The sequence below is a fragment of the Protopterus annectens genome, chromosome 1.part1 (genome assembly GCF_019279795.1).
Source record: "Protopterus annectens isolate FY-2018-M chromosome 1.part1, PAN1.0, whole genome shotgun sequence".
Classification (NCBI taxonomy): Eukaryota; Metazoa; Chordata; order Ceratodontiformes; family Protopteridae; genus Protopterus; species Protopterus annectens.
The window spans coordinates 1,838,994,180-1,839,011,768 of NC_056726.1; the positions used below are offsets into that span (position 1 = coordinate 1,838,994,180).

At 41.5% G+C, this 17,589-nt stretch overlaps 1 protein-coding gene across 1 annotated transcript in view; it reads left to right on the forward strand.

The window, feature by feature from the left end:
* LOC122812698 (tissue alpha-L-fucosidase-like) overlaps positions 1-17,589 on the forward strand; it is a 381,978-nt gene that overhangs the window by 245,638 nt on the left and 118,751 nt on the right. Inside the window, exon 4 of the mRNA XM_044084827.1 lies at positions 2,811-2,916. Coding sequence (XP_043940762.1) covers positions 2,811-2,916 — 106 coding nt within the window. The remainder of the gene's footprint in view (positions 1-2,810; positions 2,917-17,589) is intronic.

Sequence of the window (17,589 nt, forward strand, 5' to 3'; positions counted from 1 at the left end):
CTGCCTGGTGTGGGAATAGGACTCGCAGCCTTTTTCACCAAAGACGAGCATGCTACCTGTTGCACCACTGACACATTACCTTTACTTATTTACATACATTTAATTAGGAACCGTTAAACCACCATTAATATACCTTTTCTTGCAGGTTTAGTGTGTATGTTTTTTCACCTGATCACAGTCAAAACGTCAGAAGTGTATACAGTAGGAAAGTAGCTTTATTTGTTGGTGGGTAGGATGTCTGTGGGCGCATTGTGTGTCTGGGTGTGTAGGTATATGTGCGTATGTGTGAAACAAGCTGAAAGAAATTCTGGCCACAGCAATGTATTTCATTTGAATACAATTAAACTTCTGTGGTGTGCAATGTTAGAAAGTGGTTATTTTTGCAGAGTAGTAGGTAGTGTGTGTACAAAAGTGACTGACTATTGCTGTCTGTTGATCAGAATAAAACGGCCCTTCTCTGGCTTCTCAGTGGCATTATGAATGTTTTAAAGTGGGGACACGTGCATAAGAAAACTGCAGCGTGTTTGTTTATTTGTAGATGGTTTGTATAACTTCCTCACTATCCTTGTTCCATTTTGTCATAATGGGTGTATTCTGATGGAGCAGTATGTACGTATGAAAAGACATGAGACTAGATTTTTGACATTTTAGGAACACAATGAAACACAACTCTTTTTTATATATATAGTTTAGGCTCATTTCATGAGAAGCATGCATATTTTCACTTTTCTTACCATGGCAAATACAGAATAAATAAAATTGTAACACTGGAACATAGGAACAATACTAGGCAAGCAGTCATAAGGATCATAAGATGCCTATCCAATATACCTTATACCTTTTAGCAGACACACAAGCTTGGGCCTTTCTTTTCAAGCACTTTATAGTGCTGATGTGAATATGTTGTGCTTTTATATTCTAACAGTTAAATGCAGTAGCTGTTTGCTTTTCCCTGAACATGATATTTTCAAGTAATTGAAATGTTCATGCAGAGAAACAACAATCTCTAAAAGCACTATTGGGAACTATGACTTGGCATATCTTTAGCTTTGAGGTTAGTAGAATATAAACATATTTACAATGGTAGTTGTCCCAATATTTTTCTCTGAAAAATTAAGACCATGTCCAGCCTCTTTGGAGAATCAGACCTTTATACATACAGGGCAGAAGTAGCCAAAACAGTTAATAGTCTGGGTATAGCCTTCTTGAAAATGAATGCACTCTCTAGTACTCTATTTATTCAGTGCTCTCCGGATTGTAGGAGAGTTGAAACATCTCCTGACATTTTCTTTGTGGAGTGCAAACAAAGTAATGATAGGATGCCAGTATGTCACAGGACACCACACACACACACACACACACACACACACACACACACACACACACCACTCCTTCTAGCAGTAGTGTATGCACAGCATTTCTTTAGAAACTAGGAAGAAAATAGACCACCCGCAAAAAACTCCTGTGGATAGAGGGGGGAGGATATGCGCACTCTCTACATAACCATGGTACAAACTGAACAGTAGAAGCAGACAGTATCAGGCAGCAGTGCTAACTGTTTTATTGCTGTTCCTCAATAATAAAAAAGTGAAATGGCCAAGCCTAGTCAGACATCTCTTTTCTATTACTTTTGTGAATATTTTTTTTTCAATAATCTATATGTTTGTGGTGTAAGAACATGAAACTAACATTTTCTCTAATGTTTCTGTACTGTTCACAGCCAAATGAGAAAATGCCTCATTTTTTCTTCCCTGTCCTGATCTGGAGCATCGATCGAAACAACAGTTTCCATTACAATAGCTATTTTCATCTTTTCAGTTTTAGATATCTTCCTTCCTTACTTTTGAGACTTGATCTCTAACATCAAATTTTCTATCTATTAACAGTTTTCAAAAAGTGGAGATATATTGATGAGTGAAAGTTGAAATTCTTTACTCCTGCAGGCACAAGGCTCTCAATCTGTTACCTCTAGAAATAGAGTTAATTTTTTTATTTATTTATTTTTTATTTTACATTTGTTAACCGGGAAAGTCTGACTGGACACATATCCATTTTCAGTGGAGGCCTGGGGAGAAAAGCTCCAATAGCATGTCATAAAGAGCAGAAAACAATAATTAGAGAAGAAGGCCCCAATTAGGAGCAGTTGTTAAATACCGGTAGCATAAACTTTAAATGTTGATTGAAAAGGAGGAAGTGAATTAACATGCATTTTCTGAAGTAAAAGAAGTCTGCGAATGTCATAATTACAAGTATTACCCAACTACATTCCAACACCTTTTTCTCTATTAAAAAATAAATAAATAAATAAATAAATTCCAATGTTGGGAAGGATGAAGAAAAATTTTGATACAAAATTAGGGACATCCCTAGAAATTAGGGACAGTTGCAATTTACTTTTCAGTCTGGAGAGCCATCTCAGCTTATATTAGTGGGAACAGAATCCTGTCATTTACTACAGGTTCTTGAGTAGCCAGAGAGAAAGGAAATGATATTGACTTAGGAACTTCTACTTTTCTATTATCCACTACTACATTTTCCACACACTGTACTAGGCAGGTGCACCAGAAGATGAAAATGTTTGTAAATGTATTGAATTGTTTAATAAGACTCTTATTTAGCTGTACAATCCAATAGCTGCATATTTGGCCATAATTAACAAAAGTTTTAGTAGACATATTTGAATTAGTGTATTTGTTTTCATTCAAGAGGATCTTATAAAAAAGCACTGTGATGTTTATATTTTGTGAAAAACGAATCATTCCACAATCTTAGTCTCACATGAATGTTTTCTATTTCCCCTTTGCATACAGGTATAAGCCAGATCTCATTTGGTCAGATGGAGACTGGGAAGGCCCGGCAGAATACTGGCATTCAAGAGAGTTTTTGGCATGGTTGTACAATGACAGTCCTATCAAGGTACTGATACTGTTGAAATGGGGGTTCCATTTAGTATCTGTAAAAATACTTTAAAATATCAGGTTACAGAACAAAGCAAATTATCCTTCCTGATCAGTGCATCTTTTTTTTTTTTTGAGACTTGCTGTTTGAAAAGCATTGTGTCTGTATGCATAAATGTGTGTGTGTGTGTGTGGGGGGGGCTTGCTCATTGCATGTTGTTTTCATTGAATTCATTGGTTTGGTTGGACATTTATTTTAACCACCATTCATGCCATGAAAATTTGGTGTTAGCTGTGATTTATTATAATCTTATTTAATTTATTCATTTTTTTTTAACTTAAGTGACTTGGCCACCATGGGTAGGGTTACCATATTTTGTTGTATGTAAAAGAGGACGAACATGTGCATTTCCGAATTAAAGACAAGTGGCTCCGTGTTTAGGGATTTTTGATTGGTCCGTATGCGCCAATCAAAACCTTGCACAGCGGAGCCTCTTCTGTTCAATGTGGAACATCAAGCAGTTCCGCATTGAACAGAGCTCCGCTTTTTGATTGGCTCGTCTACCGGTATACGAGCCAATCAAAAACACATACAGTGGACCCTCTTCTGTTCAATGCGGAACATCAAGCAGTTCCATATTGAACAGAGTTCCGTTTCTTGATTGGCTCATAAACCGGTATATGAGCCAATCAAAAAAAAAAAAAAAACAAAGCGGAGGAAAGACTCCGAAATAGGGATGTCTGGTTTTTGAAAATTCTGTGATTTGTCCGGGTTTTAAATCACAGAATTTTCAAAAACCACCCAGACAGGAGCCCAAAAAAGAGGACGTGCCCGGGGAAACCCGGACGTATGGTAACCGTAACCATGGGCCCTTTCTAGCCACAACTTGGGCAATTTGAGCAAGGGTAGATGCAGTATGTATTGAAGCAGCATGTTTTTGGAATACAGGAGGTAACTAGAATTTTGAGAGAAAACCCAGACAGATATTGGGATAATGTGCAAACTCTATCTACACACACACACCACACTGACTGGAGATTGGACCCTAGAACTGTGAGTCAGATATCTTGAACATTCAGCCACCATACTGAAATGTAATCTGATATAACAATTTTCTCTTGTGCAAAGTAGTTAATTGAGTTGTTTTTACCTGGAGAAACATTGTGGATTTCACTTCCTAATATTCCTTTTGGATATGAAAGAAGTGAGCAGTGCAATACATAACAAGTTGAGTTAAGTGTATAAGTATTCCAGTTAGAGGAGTAAAGCACCATGTAATGTGAAAAGTACTGTACAAATAAATTAAAAAAGCAGCCACATGCAGATCTCCAAGCCAAAAATGAGGATCAGTAGGAGAAGCAGATTATAAAGAGGGGCCCTTTTTGTGAGGATAAAGGCTTACATTTGAATACTTTGAAAAGTGGAAGGGATTTTATTTAGTTAGTTAGTTATTTGTATTTATTTATTTTGCATTTTGTACTGAGGTATTGCACTGATCTCAGTGGACCATTTACAGGCACAGCCTGGGTGAATAAGATTACACAAGAATAACAAAACATACTTACAAATACAAGGATATGCGGAGTATATATTTACACTGTAAGAACATGCTACAACATTTAGTTCGTGAAGCAGTTAATATCAAAACATGGATGGAAAATGGAGTTATGTTTATCAGAGCTTTACGGATAAGATGTAGCCATAATGACTAAGATGGCTTATGGTACATGAATAGAAACATATTGTTACATAGAGAGCTATGAAGAGATTAGGAGAGGCAAATTCGAATAGTTACAGGAAGATACCAAGGGGACAAAACAGAGAAAAGGTGTGAGAGGCATGCAGAGGGAAGAAGAGTAGAAAGTATGAGACAGGGATGCAAAGAAGAGAGAGAAGTAATAAAAAGGTAACAAGAAGAACACACAGGTAGCTGGTGGTAGGACCATTTCTTAATGTTGAAAAACATTAAATGAGACACAATTTATGAGAAAATAAGTGAGCAGATGTTAAATGAAAGGGTGAGAAAAGAAAAGGCAAGTGGTGGTGGGAGGAGATTAAACTTGGAGGGTACATTGTATAGAAGGCTTTCCTTCAAAGGATATGAAGTACTGGGTTAAGGACAGGAAGCAGTTTTGATATAGGGTGGTAAGTGACAAAAAGAAGAAATGGCTCTGAGACTACTTAGATGAAGGCTCGGCTCTTAGTTTTGACCACAAGCACGGGAGTGTTCTTTGTCATTATAACTGTTTTGTTTATTTTCTGTGTTGAATATTTGTTTGCATCATTTATACCACCTGATCTCATTTCAAGGTGATTTGTCTACAGTGGATTCAGTTTTAAGAATGCCTTTGGCACACATCTTCAAAATTTCTTAAGTTTCACACTTGAAGTGACATTCTTCTTTTGACTTACATCTGCATCTCTGTATCTGTGCCAGGTTGAGATTGAGAGATCCCATAGAATTTGGACTTGAACTTCTCAGTGGGTTGACATCCCTTTCTAAGGGCTCAGACTGTTTTTTCTTCTCCTGAATGTCCTCATTGATAGATGGAGATGCTTTGTGCTGATAATCCATTACAGCCATTACCTGTTCTGCATGAAACAAAAACAGTGTTGAAAGATGTCTATACCTGGCTGCCAGGTGAAAAAGGTGGGAGAACAGAAGTCCTTTCCTAAACAGCTTTGCAGTGTAGTAGACTGAACCCTGGCTGTGATCCAGATGACCCTGATATGAGGAGCAGCCTGAGTGCTTCAGGAGCTGCCTGGAAAAGTAGGAGTAAGTGGCCAAAAACAGGCCTCCCATCTCTTGGGGAGTGGGGAAGCAGCCAAATCCTCTGCATTGCTGACATCCATTGGAAACCAGGTGCTGCAACAAGAAGGGTCTGGTAAGCCCTCAGTAAACAGTGCATTTGTGCTGTGTAACTGGGGAAAACCCTTGTATGAAAGTGTACATGCACTGGTGGCTTGCATTTTTGGAATCCCACATGTCTGAGCTGTCTTGGGTTAATAGCAGTTAGTGGTAAAATAAAAACCCAAATCTTGAAGGGGATGACGACTGTACCAGAGGTGACTTGTGCAGGTCTCTAGAACAGGGGCAAGTTGCATGTTCCAGTCATGGTCATCTATCAATTTGGAGGCAGGCCAGTGTGTGAGGAGATGGAGGAGGGCTCAGCCTGGTTTAGCAACAAAGCTCATTTGTCATGAGGACCAAAGGAGCCCCACCATCATGAGTGCAAGATTACTGGACTTGGTTCTTAAGTTTACTCAAGCTATGTTGACATCTGCTTCTTTCATTTGGCTTCTTCATTCTTTTATGTCATGCACATCAGCTTTACATTCCTGGAAGGTGACATTTGGTTAGGTAGACTGTACAATCATCATAATCAATTTCCTTCAGAGTGAGCCTCTGGTCAGTCATCTTGGCCAGTGAGGAGCAGAAGCATATGTCTGCATCACTTATGCTATGGCTGATCCTAGTGCTATTTTTTTCTCTTAATGATGTTGCTAATTATTTTGATGTAAGATGTTCTCTAAAATGTCATGTACTGTACTTTAAATATGTTTTGTCTTTAAAATATGTTGTTTACTACACTTAATCTACTGTATGTTAACTTTATGCTGATGTGGAGCTTTCCTCTCCAGGCCTCCTCTAAAAAAGGGCTGTTGCTCAGTCAGACTTTCCTGGTCAACAAATGTCAAATAAATAAATAAATATTGATAATTTTTGTAATGTAGTTTCTGGTAAAAGAAAGTGATTTCTCTTTTCCTGAAGAGATTCAAGATTCTGAATCTGAACAGTAAGATGAAGGGGCGGGTTTGTTTTTTTCACTCAGACTCTGGGGAGAGCTGAGTTTCTAATTCTCCGTGTGGTGCTTTCTCTTTCTCTGAGAAAGTCCTATGCTGCCCGACTGAAAGAACTCCAGCTCTACTCAGTCGCTTACCGCTTGCTCAGAGGTGACCTTTGCCTAACATACAAGGCCATGTCAAACCCAGATTTGATGAATATGCTTCACCTCAAAAAATCTAGATCCATCAGAGCCACAAGGGCGGGAGACTTAAACCTGGACACGGCTATTAATAGGACGTGTTGGAGGGATAGATTCATCACCCAAAGACTCCCTATGCTGTGGAACAAAATCCCGGTGTATGTGAGGCAGAGCACCTCGCTGGCCTTGTTCAAGAAAAATCTTGACCAATGGATGGGAGATCGCAGATATACCCCAGGGATCACCTCAGTGTCACTGCTCGACAGAGGCACAGCAAAATAATGGGTATAGTTCCCCATACTAAAGGGGTGACGTAAGCCACAAAACTATGGGCTAGGCTTGTAAATGCCCTCTGGCAGATAGCCTAGTATGAACCTATGAACCTATGAGACTGTTGAAAGAATGCCCCAGTGTTTTCAGTGAGAGAACAATGAGGTTTCTCAGTCACTCAGAAAATGCTATGAATTGTTACAGAAGGATTTTCCAGAACCTACACCCATTCCTTCTCTTTCCTCTGCTTTAGAGGATGTGCATTACTGTCTGCAATTTTCCTGATAGTCTACCACATGAAAATGTCAGTATGTATAAAGTTCCTTAGTCTTTTAAATTGTTATACACTATTCCTAAACATGACCGTGCAGCAATAGCCTTAGTTGATCCCCTCTGTTACTAAACACTTAGTTCATTCTAGCATTTAGTTAATTCCAATCCCACTCTTTCTGATAAGGATGGGAAAGTTATTGATTGGCATGGGAATTAGTGTATACTTTTGCAGCTTTGATTTTCAGAATTTTGAATTGTCAGGCTCGTATGTTAAAGTTTGTTCTGACAAATTGTGGAAGTATGAGGAATGTCTTATCTGCAGATTCTTCTTGTGAGAAAATATGTGCTTTAAATAACTTAGCTTCTTCTATTGCACAGGCCAATACTCATTGTTTGTGTGTGTGTTTGTTTGTGTGTGTGTTTGTTTGTGTGTGTGTTTGTTTGTGTGTGTGTTTGTGTGTGTGTGTGTGTGTGTGTGTGTGTGTGTGTGTGTGTGTGTGTGTGTGTGTGTGTGTGTGTGTGTGTGTGTGTGTTTGTGTGTGTGTGTGTGTGTGTGTGTGTGTGTGTGTGTGTGTGTGTGTGTGTGTGTGTGTGTGTGTGTTTGTGTGTGTGTGTGTGTGTGTGTGTGTGTGTGTTTGTGTGTGTGTGTGTGTGTGTGTGTGTGTGTGTGTGTGTGTGTGTGTGTGTGTGTGTGTGACTGTTGGTACGTCTTCCAGGGTTATGGCCACTGGTACTTTTTAAGAAGGTTTGCATGATTGCATTCTCAGAACCTTCCAAATGGTAGTTAAAATGTGATTTTAAATTCTCCCTTGCATAGATATCTAGTGTTTGGCACCTCTGCCGCAGCGGTTATCAAAAAGTGTAGTGAAAGGGGCAAGCTGATCCAGGGAATCTCAAACGATTTTCCAGACCTCCTTTTCCAAATTTTCTAAGGGATTTTCTTTCTCCTCATCTAATTTTGGTAAAAAAAAACAGAATAAACAGTCTCAGCAGAATTCAGTTAAACAGATGTTTAATAAGAAATGGCAAGTGGGTTCCAAAAAGAAGTATCACGAAGCGCAGTCTAACAATACTGAATGGCTATTCGAGACCTTATGACCCACTCCCATTCTGGCCTCTCTTTTTTTTTTTTTTTTTTCTTCCAGAAAGTCTGAATCTGTTTGACAATGGATTGTTTCAAACAAATGTTTTCTGAAAATCATTCATCAGGATAGCAGGTGGCAGTAGGAGGTGTAATGCCTCCTCTCCAGTGGGTCATTCCTCATCCTCCAGATCAGACTGTCTTGTTTCCACCTGTTCTTCACCACATGCTGTCCCTAGGAGTGATAGAACCAGTTCCCGTTTCCCAGGTGGGGAAATTTTTTTATTCAAGAATGATCCTAGTGCCAATGCTTGGAGACCTATTCTGGATCTTTCTTAAACCTGATTGTGATAGTGCCCAAATTCCAAATAATGTCACTTCACAATTTGTTGCCTTCTCTTCCTCTTTCAATTTTCATGGTGACACTAGACTTAAAAAATCATCTTCACATCCCTATTCATCCAGATTTTAGATGTTTCTTAAGGTTTTGTGTGTCTGGATCACATTATCAATTCTCTACCTTAATTATCTTGGTGCAGTGCGTAGTCCAAAAGTGTTCACAAAATGTATAGCTACAGATGTTCTTCATCTCACATTGCTGCAGTCCTTACACTTGGGTAGTCCGCTGTCCTCGGTCGGCCCGAATATCAAAGTATTAGGCTGACGTCGGTCAAGGCGCTTAAGACTGACATCAGAACGTCAGGGTACAAATGCGCATGACCGACGTCATATCCTCAGTCTTTTTTGCCGCATGGTCCGATGCAGAAGCAGCGTTGCAAGTGCCGTTCGGCGTTCTGAAATTTTTCGAATTCGGAGTTTCAGACCGAGTCAAAGTTGGCTAAGTACCCCGTTGGGGAATATTTTAGTTTTTCTTGCCTCAGTGGTTTACCGGATGTCAGAAAAAGTGAATAACTGTATTTCTTGTGGGAAGCAGATACCGCATAGAGATTATCATAGTTTGTGTATTCCTTGTTTGGGGCCTGAGCACGACGTTGTTGGGTGTCGCTTTTGTGCTAGGTTTAATAAGCGCACTATTAAGCGAAGGTTAGATTGTGCCAGGTTGGTCTTCGGGAAGCGGTGCAATTACAATATGCCGTCGGATGCTCAGACGCCCGCTTCTTCGAAGAAGCGCAAAGACAAAGCAGCTAAACCCAGACAAGAAGAGTCGTCCGTACCGGACGCCGGTTCTTTGGAGGCTTCAGTGGAACCGGTGGTTCCGCCGGAGGCTTCTCTGGAGTCCCAGGGGGAGACTTTGATTTTGCAGGATGTGGCCTCTCAGGAGGCAGGCCAGGCTGAAGGGGCTTCTCAGGTTACTGTACTCCCCTCCCTTCCTAGGGTGGTTAGGCCCTCTCCTTCTGTTTCCAAGGCTTCTCCCAGAGTCAGGCCAGGTTTAGCTGCTGTTGGTGTCACTCCTAGTTCTTCAGGATCTGTGCCCAAGAAGCACATGCTCAAAATGGCAGAGGATTTAATTACTTTGATTAGAGGTTCTTTGCCCCCTCCTGATAAGAGGCCTAGGGTGGAACCAGAGTTGGGGAGTTTTGAGCAGGTTTCTGATGTTTCAGAGTCTTCGGCTGAAGACTTGCAGGAGTATTCTCCTTATTCTGATTCGGATGTGGATGATTCTACTCCTTCTGCTTCTCCTCCAGAGGATTTTTCTTTTCAGAGACTCTTCATTCTATGAGGGAACATTTTAAATGGGAAGGTCAGGACTTCTCTGATTCCAGGAAAAGGCTTAGGGAATTTTTGCTTTTACCCCAGCATAGGCCTTTGGCTATTCCTCCTGTTCTGGATGTTGTGGAAGATGTGTTTGCAGAGGCTTCACTTAATCCTGATTCTTTGCCTCCTGCTCCTGTTAAACCGGACAGGTATTATAGGGTGCCTGAAGCTCATAAATATCTGTATAAGAGTCCTAGGGCAGACCCAGAAACAGTTAGTCAGGGACCTAAGGGTGTCAAAGCTTCTGTGGTAAAAAATCCGGTTCCTCCAGATAAAGAGGCCAGAGCTTTGGATAGATGGGGAAAGAAAGTCTATACTTCTTCCACCTTAGCTATGAGGGCTTTGAATTGCCAGTTTCACATGTTGAAATATCAAAACTATCTTCTTTCTCAATTGAAGTCTAAGGTAGATGCTCTGGCGGAAGGTATTATGTGTAAAGAATTACAAGATTTGGTACATGTTTCTGAACAAGTGGGTAAGCATTCTTTACAATGTGGATTTGATGCTGTACAGGCCTCGTCTAGGGTGGCTGCCACTGGGTCAGTTCTTCGTAGGCACGCCTGGCTGAGGGATCAGAACTTATCTGACCATGTTAAGACGAGGATTTTAGATGCTCCTTTACAGTCTGATGTATTGTTTGGTTCACCTGTGGAGGCAGTTTTAAAGAAAATGGAAGACAAGGCTAAGTCTATGCAGACTGTTAAAGATTTTTTGCAAGTTCAGCCTCCGAAGTTTAGTAGGAATTGGCCTGCTAAGGGGTGGACGTACCCTTCTTATGATTCACAGTCTAGGGGAAGATCTAGACGTGGTAGGGGTAGAGCTCAGAGCTCTTTCAGACCTAGAACAGGGAGTTCCCCTGCGCAGTCTTCGGGTGAGGGCAGGGGCCAGTCCTTTCGTAAACAGGCCCAATGACCTACCTTTTCAGCTGCCAGAGCCTTCTTATCTGGCAGCACCTTTGGGAGGAAGGTTGGCACTCTTCAAAGAAAATTGGAGTTTGATTACCCAGGACAAATGGGTATTGGATATTATACACCAAGGTTACAGGTTTTATTTCCATACCTTGCCTCCTTTCAAAGGCATGCCAGACGTTCCTCCTCAGCAAAGAATAGAGGCTCACAAACAAATTTCTCTGCTGCTGCAAATAGGGGCCATACAGCCGGTCCCTCTGCCAGAAGTAGGCCTAGGATTTTATTCTCGTCTGTTCCTAGTACCAAAGAAGGGGAACACGTGGAGACCAATTTTGGATTTATCTATCCTCAACACTTATCTGGACATTCCCAAGTTCAAAATGTTGACGTTACAACAGCTTTTACCTCTGCTGGGCAAAGATCACTGGATGGTGACTCTGGATCTCAAGGAAGCTTACCTTCATGTTCCTATCAGGCTAAGTTGCAGGAAGTATCTGCGTTTTCGAGCTGGGACTTCTCATTATCAGTTCTCTGCATTGCCCTTTGGCTTATCTACTGCGCCCAGAGTGTTCACAAAGGTTCTGGCTCCAGTGATTGCTTTCTTCAGGCTAAAAGGAATACAAATCTATCCTTATTTGGACGATTGCCTGATTCTGGCCAAAGGAAGGGACGAGCTTCTTCATCATTTGCAATACGTGATAGCAGTGCTAAGATGCCTGGGGTATTCTGTGAACGAAATAAAGTCCAGTCTAGTACCCTCTCAAGACATGTGCTTTCTGGGTGTGAGACTGAATACAGCATCCCAGATGGCCTTTTTGACCCCGGACAAACCAAAGAATCTTGCTCTTTACTTCCATCAATTGTCTCATCAGTCCAGGCTGACTGCAAGGACAGTCCTTCAAGCCTTGGGGTTCATGGCATCTTGTATTCTGGTGCTTCCCAATGCCAAACTGCATATGAGGAAGCTACAATGGTATCTCAAAAATGTATGGACACAGCACTGCCAGGATATGGACACTGTCATTCAGATAATACCTTGCATTCAAAAGGAATTTTTGTGGTGGGCTCAGGAATGTCACCTAAACAAGGGACTCTCTGTGACCCGCCAGAGGCGAGTCAGATTCTAACGACAGATGCCTCAGACAAAGCTTGGGGAGCTCATCTAAATGGAAAGTGGATACAAGACACGTGGCCTGCCAGACTACAACATCTACATATCAACTTGAAGGAGATGTTAGCAGTCCAATTTGCATTAATAGCTTTCAAGGATTTACTTCTTCCAGGGCAGGTGTTGGTTCTAACAGACAACACAACTGTCATGTGGTACATCAACAAGCAAGGGGGAACACATTCTTATCCTCTGTGCAGACAAGCAATGATTTTGTGGGAGACTGCTCTCAGTTTACAGCTCAATCTTCAGGCAAGGTTTCTGCCTGGAGCACAGAACTCCTTAGCAGATGTGTTGAGCAGACGAATTATGGATCCCCACGAGTGGAAATTGGATCCTCATGTATTTCAGAAATTGACAGTGTCATGGGGAACTCCAGACATAGATCTGTTCGCTTCTCCACTAAATTACCAGCTGCCAAAGTTTTGCACAAAAAGGTTTCATCCCACAGCTTGGAAAGTGGATGCTCTTTTTTTCAATTGGAGCAATCTTCATGTGTATGCCTTTCCACCTCTGCCTCTCCTCCCAAAGGTACTACTAAAGGTCAGACAGGACAAGCCAAAGATGATTCTAATAGCTCCAGATTGGCCTCGACAGCACTGGTACCCATTACTGAGAAGTCTGGTTCGGGAGCCTCCATGGCCTTTGCCTTCGATTCCACACCTGCTGTCTCAAGAGAACAGTCATTTACTCAATGTCAAACTTCACTCTCTTCACCTAACAGCCTGGCATATTCTGTTTTAAACCCTGGAGGGTCTCAGCTTCCGCAGCAAGTTTTGAATGTTATTTTGGAGGCCAGAAGGCCTAGTACAAGGAAAGTATACGCAGATAAATGGAAGAGATTTTTATTTTGGAGTGCAGCAAAGGACTTTGATGTTGCTATGCCTAATTTAAGTGTGGCTCTTCAATATCTTGCTGAGTTACTGGACAAAGGATTGTCCTTCTCTTCTATTAAGATTCATGCTGCAGCAATTTCTGCTCACTATGACTGTGATCCACCATTGTTTTCTCATCCTTTGTTTAAGCAATTCCTTAGAGGGGCAAAGAATATAAGACCCCCACGAAGAGCTCCTACTCCTGCTTGGGATCTCAATTTTGTGTTGGAGAAACTTACTCTACAACCTTTTGAGCCTGCAGCTACTGCCGAGTTGAAATATTTATCATGGAAGACTGCTTTTTTGTTGGCCATTACCTCTGCGAGAAGGGTTTCTGAATTACAGGCCCTTATGGCAGTTGAGCCTTTCTTAATTTTCCATAAGGATAGGGTATCTTTACGTACTAATCCTTCCTTTATGCCTAAGGTGGTTTCTAGTGTGGCCTTAAACCAAGCTATTCATTTGCCTACTTTTTATGCAAACCCCCAAAATAAAGGGGAGAAGATTTTGCACACCTTGGATATACACAGGCAGTTGAGATATTATTTGAGCAGAACTAAAGGGTTCAGGCGGTCTCAGCAGTTGTTTTTCTTTTGCTTTGGGTTCTCAGGGCAAGCCTGTGTCAAAACAAACTATTTCTAAGTGGATTGGATTTTGTATTGCTTTCTGTTATTCCCATCATGGTAAGGAGATCCCAGCTGGGATTAGGCCTCATTCCACTAGAGCTACTGCCACTTCTACAGCTTTTTTAAGGGGGGTGGCAACTAAAGATATTTTGGAGGCAGCTACTTGGAGTTCAGTGCATACTTTCTCTAAGCATTACCACCTTCCACTTTACTCTAAATCTAGGGCTGGGTTTGCCACTGCTATTTTACAGGGCATTTTGGCAGCCCCTACTAGTTTATAGTTTTGCCATCCTCCCTTACCTCTGCTTTGGGATTCTACCCAAGTGTAAGGACTGCAGCAATGTGAGATGAAGAACATAGTACAGTTTTGTACCTACCATAAATGTAGATGTTCGAAGATCCACATTGCTGCAGTCCAATTTACCCTCCCTCCTTCCCCTCTGTTGTTAGAGGCGGTTGTGTGGTTTGAGTTGTATATTTTGTACATATTGTATTTACTGTTCATATGATTAATGCAAGGGTGGTTGGTTGTTTTTTGCTGTCTTTTGGTTTTGATCTTTCTGTTTAGGGTCTTCTGACATCTGGGGCAAGAAAAGACTGAGGATATGACGTCGGTCATGCGCATTTGTACCCTGACGTTCTGATGTCAGTCTTAAGCGCCTTGACCGACGTCAGCCTAATACTTTGATATTCGGGCCGACCGAGGACAGCGGACTACCCAAGTGTAAGGACTGCAGCAATGTGGATCTTTGAACATCTACATTTATGGTAGGTACAAAACTGTACTTTTTAGCTCATTGCAGGTTACAGGATATCCACATTTTTCCATATTTAGACAGCTGGCTTACCTTTGCAGAGTCTTTTTCAAAGTGTCAGAAATCTGTCTCATGGGTGAGAGAGCTCTTTTACAAGCTGCAATTCCAAAAAATATTTGTCTTTCTTGAACCCCCCCCCCCCTCACAATATTGTGTTCTGGGATGTCAATTAGACCCCTCAGTTTAAAGAGCCTTTCTTCCACAGGAAACAATAGATTTGGATCTAGCCTAATGATATCTTGGTAAAATGCCACATGAGAAAGATGCACAGGTATTTGAAATCTCTTGAATCTCTGTATCAACACCCATTATCTTTTCAAATGCCAGAGCTGGGATTTGTCAGAAGAGAAATCTTATTGTGGAGACGACAGATGTAGGTTTCTCCTTCTCTCTGCCGGCTACAAATATGGGATGTCAATTGGACCCCTCAGTTTAAAGAGCCTTTCTTCCACAGGAAACCATAGATTTGGATCTAGCCTCATGATATCTTGGTAAAATGCTACATGAGAATGATGCACAGGTATTTGAAATCTCTTGAATCTCTGTATCAACACCCATTATCTTTTCAAATGCCAGAGCTGTGGGTTGTCAGAAGAGAAATCTTATTGTGGAGACGACAGATGTAGGTTTCTCCTTCTCCCTGCCGGCTACAAATCAGTCAGTCACACAAACACTTTGAACTCTGCGTGGGGAGCAGTGTCAGGAGGGCTAAAAGTCCTGGAGGTGTGGGACACCAAAAGCAGATGCAATCACATAAATATCAAAGAGTTGCTTGCCTTGATCAAGGAATTCAACTCTCTGAACCTTCTTTGGGCCCTGGAACCTTTTCAAGTATTTACAGACAATACCACAGTGATGTGATACATCAAAAAGCAAAGGGGAACTAGACTACCCTTGTTAGCTAGAGATATAGCTTCACAGTCTCACTCTACAGACATCCCGTATTCCGTCAGACCAAAACTGTGTGACAGACAAGCTGAGCTGCACCAGGGCAGACCCTCACAAATGGAAACTAGATCACTAGATTCCTGTCCCAGAGACTTCCCATACTCTGGAATAAACTACCTGTCTATATCAAACAAAGCTCCTCATTAGCACTCTTCAAGAAAAATCTTGATGATTGGATTGGAAATAGGAAATTCACCCCAGGGATCACTTCTGTGACTCTGATCGACAGTGGCCCAGGAAAATTATTTTCTTGGGTGGCAAAAGCCAGGGTACCTTTTGGCTGGGCTTGTGTAGGCCCCAGGGCCGATAGCCTAGTACCTCCCTATGAACTTGATCATCCAAGATTTGATCCCTCCGAGTTGAGTTCCTCGTGCAGACCTCTTGTCCTCCTCTCTGAACAGTCATCTGCCAAAACTGTTTTTCCAGGACTCCATTCAAGAAGGCCTGGAAGACAGATGCCTTTTCTTTTTCTTTGGACAGGAATATTCCTGTATGCTTTTCCACCATTTCCACTAAATCCATGGTACTTCTGAAGATTCAGACAGAATCCTCTAAGATCATTGTGGTGACTCCCTACTGGCACAGACAACTGTGATTCTTCCTTCTTTTTGAAGTGGGCAGGGGGAGTTAACACAAGTTCCTTTAGAAGACTGTGTCTACTTGCACAAGTACAGAGATGTTTGATATATCTCGACATCGGTCATCTTCAGTTGACTGTCTGGATGATAGGTTCATAGGTTGATACTAGGCTATCTGCCCTAGGGCATTTATAAGCCTAGCCAGAGTGTGTTTGGCTTTCACCACCCTTTTAGATTAGTTGACTGTGCCTCTGTATAGTAGGTCACAGAAGGTAGCCCTTTTAAGGTTGGTTTACTGTACCTCTGTCAAGCAGGGACACACAGAAGAGATCCCAGGGGTAAACTTATGATCTCCCATCCACTCGTCAAGACTTCTCTTGAAGAGGGTCAGTGAGGGGCTCTGCCTAACATGGATTGGGATTTTGTTCCAGAGTGAGGGGAGCCTCTGGGATATGAATCTGTCCCTCCAGCATGTCCTATTTATTTCTGTGCTGAGGTTCAAGTCCCTGGAGCGTGTAGCTCTAAGGGATTTGGATTTCCTGAGCTGAAGCATGTCCATTAATTCTGGGTTGGACATGGCTTTGTACGTCAGACACAGATCGCCTCTGAGTAGGTGGTACGCAACTGAGTAGAGATGGAGTTTATTTAGCCGAACTGCATAGGGCATCTGTTTGAGCCCCTTAATCCTCTTGGCGAGGTACATTTGGGGTCTTTCCAGTTGCTGCAGGTGTCGGGTAAGGTACATCCCAAATGGGGCATTGTATTGTGTTTTAATTCCTTTTAGAAACCTGGTTTTCGAGAGCATGCAGCAGATACTAACTGGGTCAAGAAAGCCTGCTATTAGAAAATTGTATAGTAGCAAATGGGAAATTTCTAGTTAGTGCCAACAACATATCCAGCACCTATTCAGGGCTAGTTGTTCTGTTTGTGTGAGTTACTATCCTATGCCCTTCTCATTCTTTTACCATGGTTTATTTATTGTCATTTCAGCATTTCTGCTCTTGGATCCTCCTCTTTCAGTGCAGTCTCATGTCAAAATGTTCTTGAAAGGGTTTTGCAAAAGCATCCTCCAAGAAAACTGGTGGCTCCTCCTTGGGATCTTAATTTTGTGTTAAAGAAACTTCCACTTGCTCCGTTGGAACCAGATAATCTGTCTGACTTTATGTTCTTAACGCACAAAACAAACAATTTTACTGATTTCTTTGACCTCTGCAAGTAGGTCATCTGAGTTGAAAGTTCATTTGGTGAGTCAACTCTGTCCCATTTTCCATAGAGACAGGATTTCTTTGAGAATCAATACTTTTTTATGCCTAAAATGGTATCCAAAATTACTTTAAGCCAAACTATCCATCTCTGCATTTTCTTTCCTGAGTCTAAAAATGAAGGAGAAAAGATTCTCCATATCTTTAATGTCAACTCTGGTACTATTTTGACAGAACCAAATCTT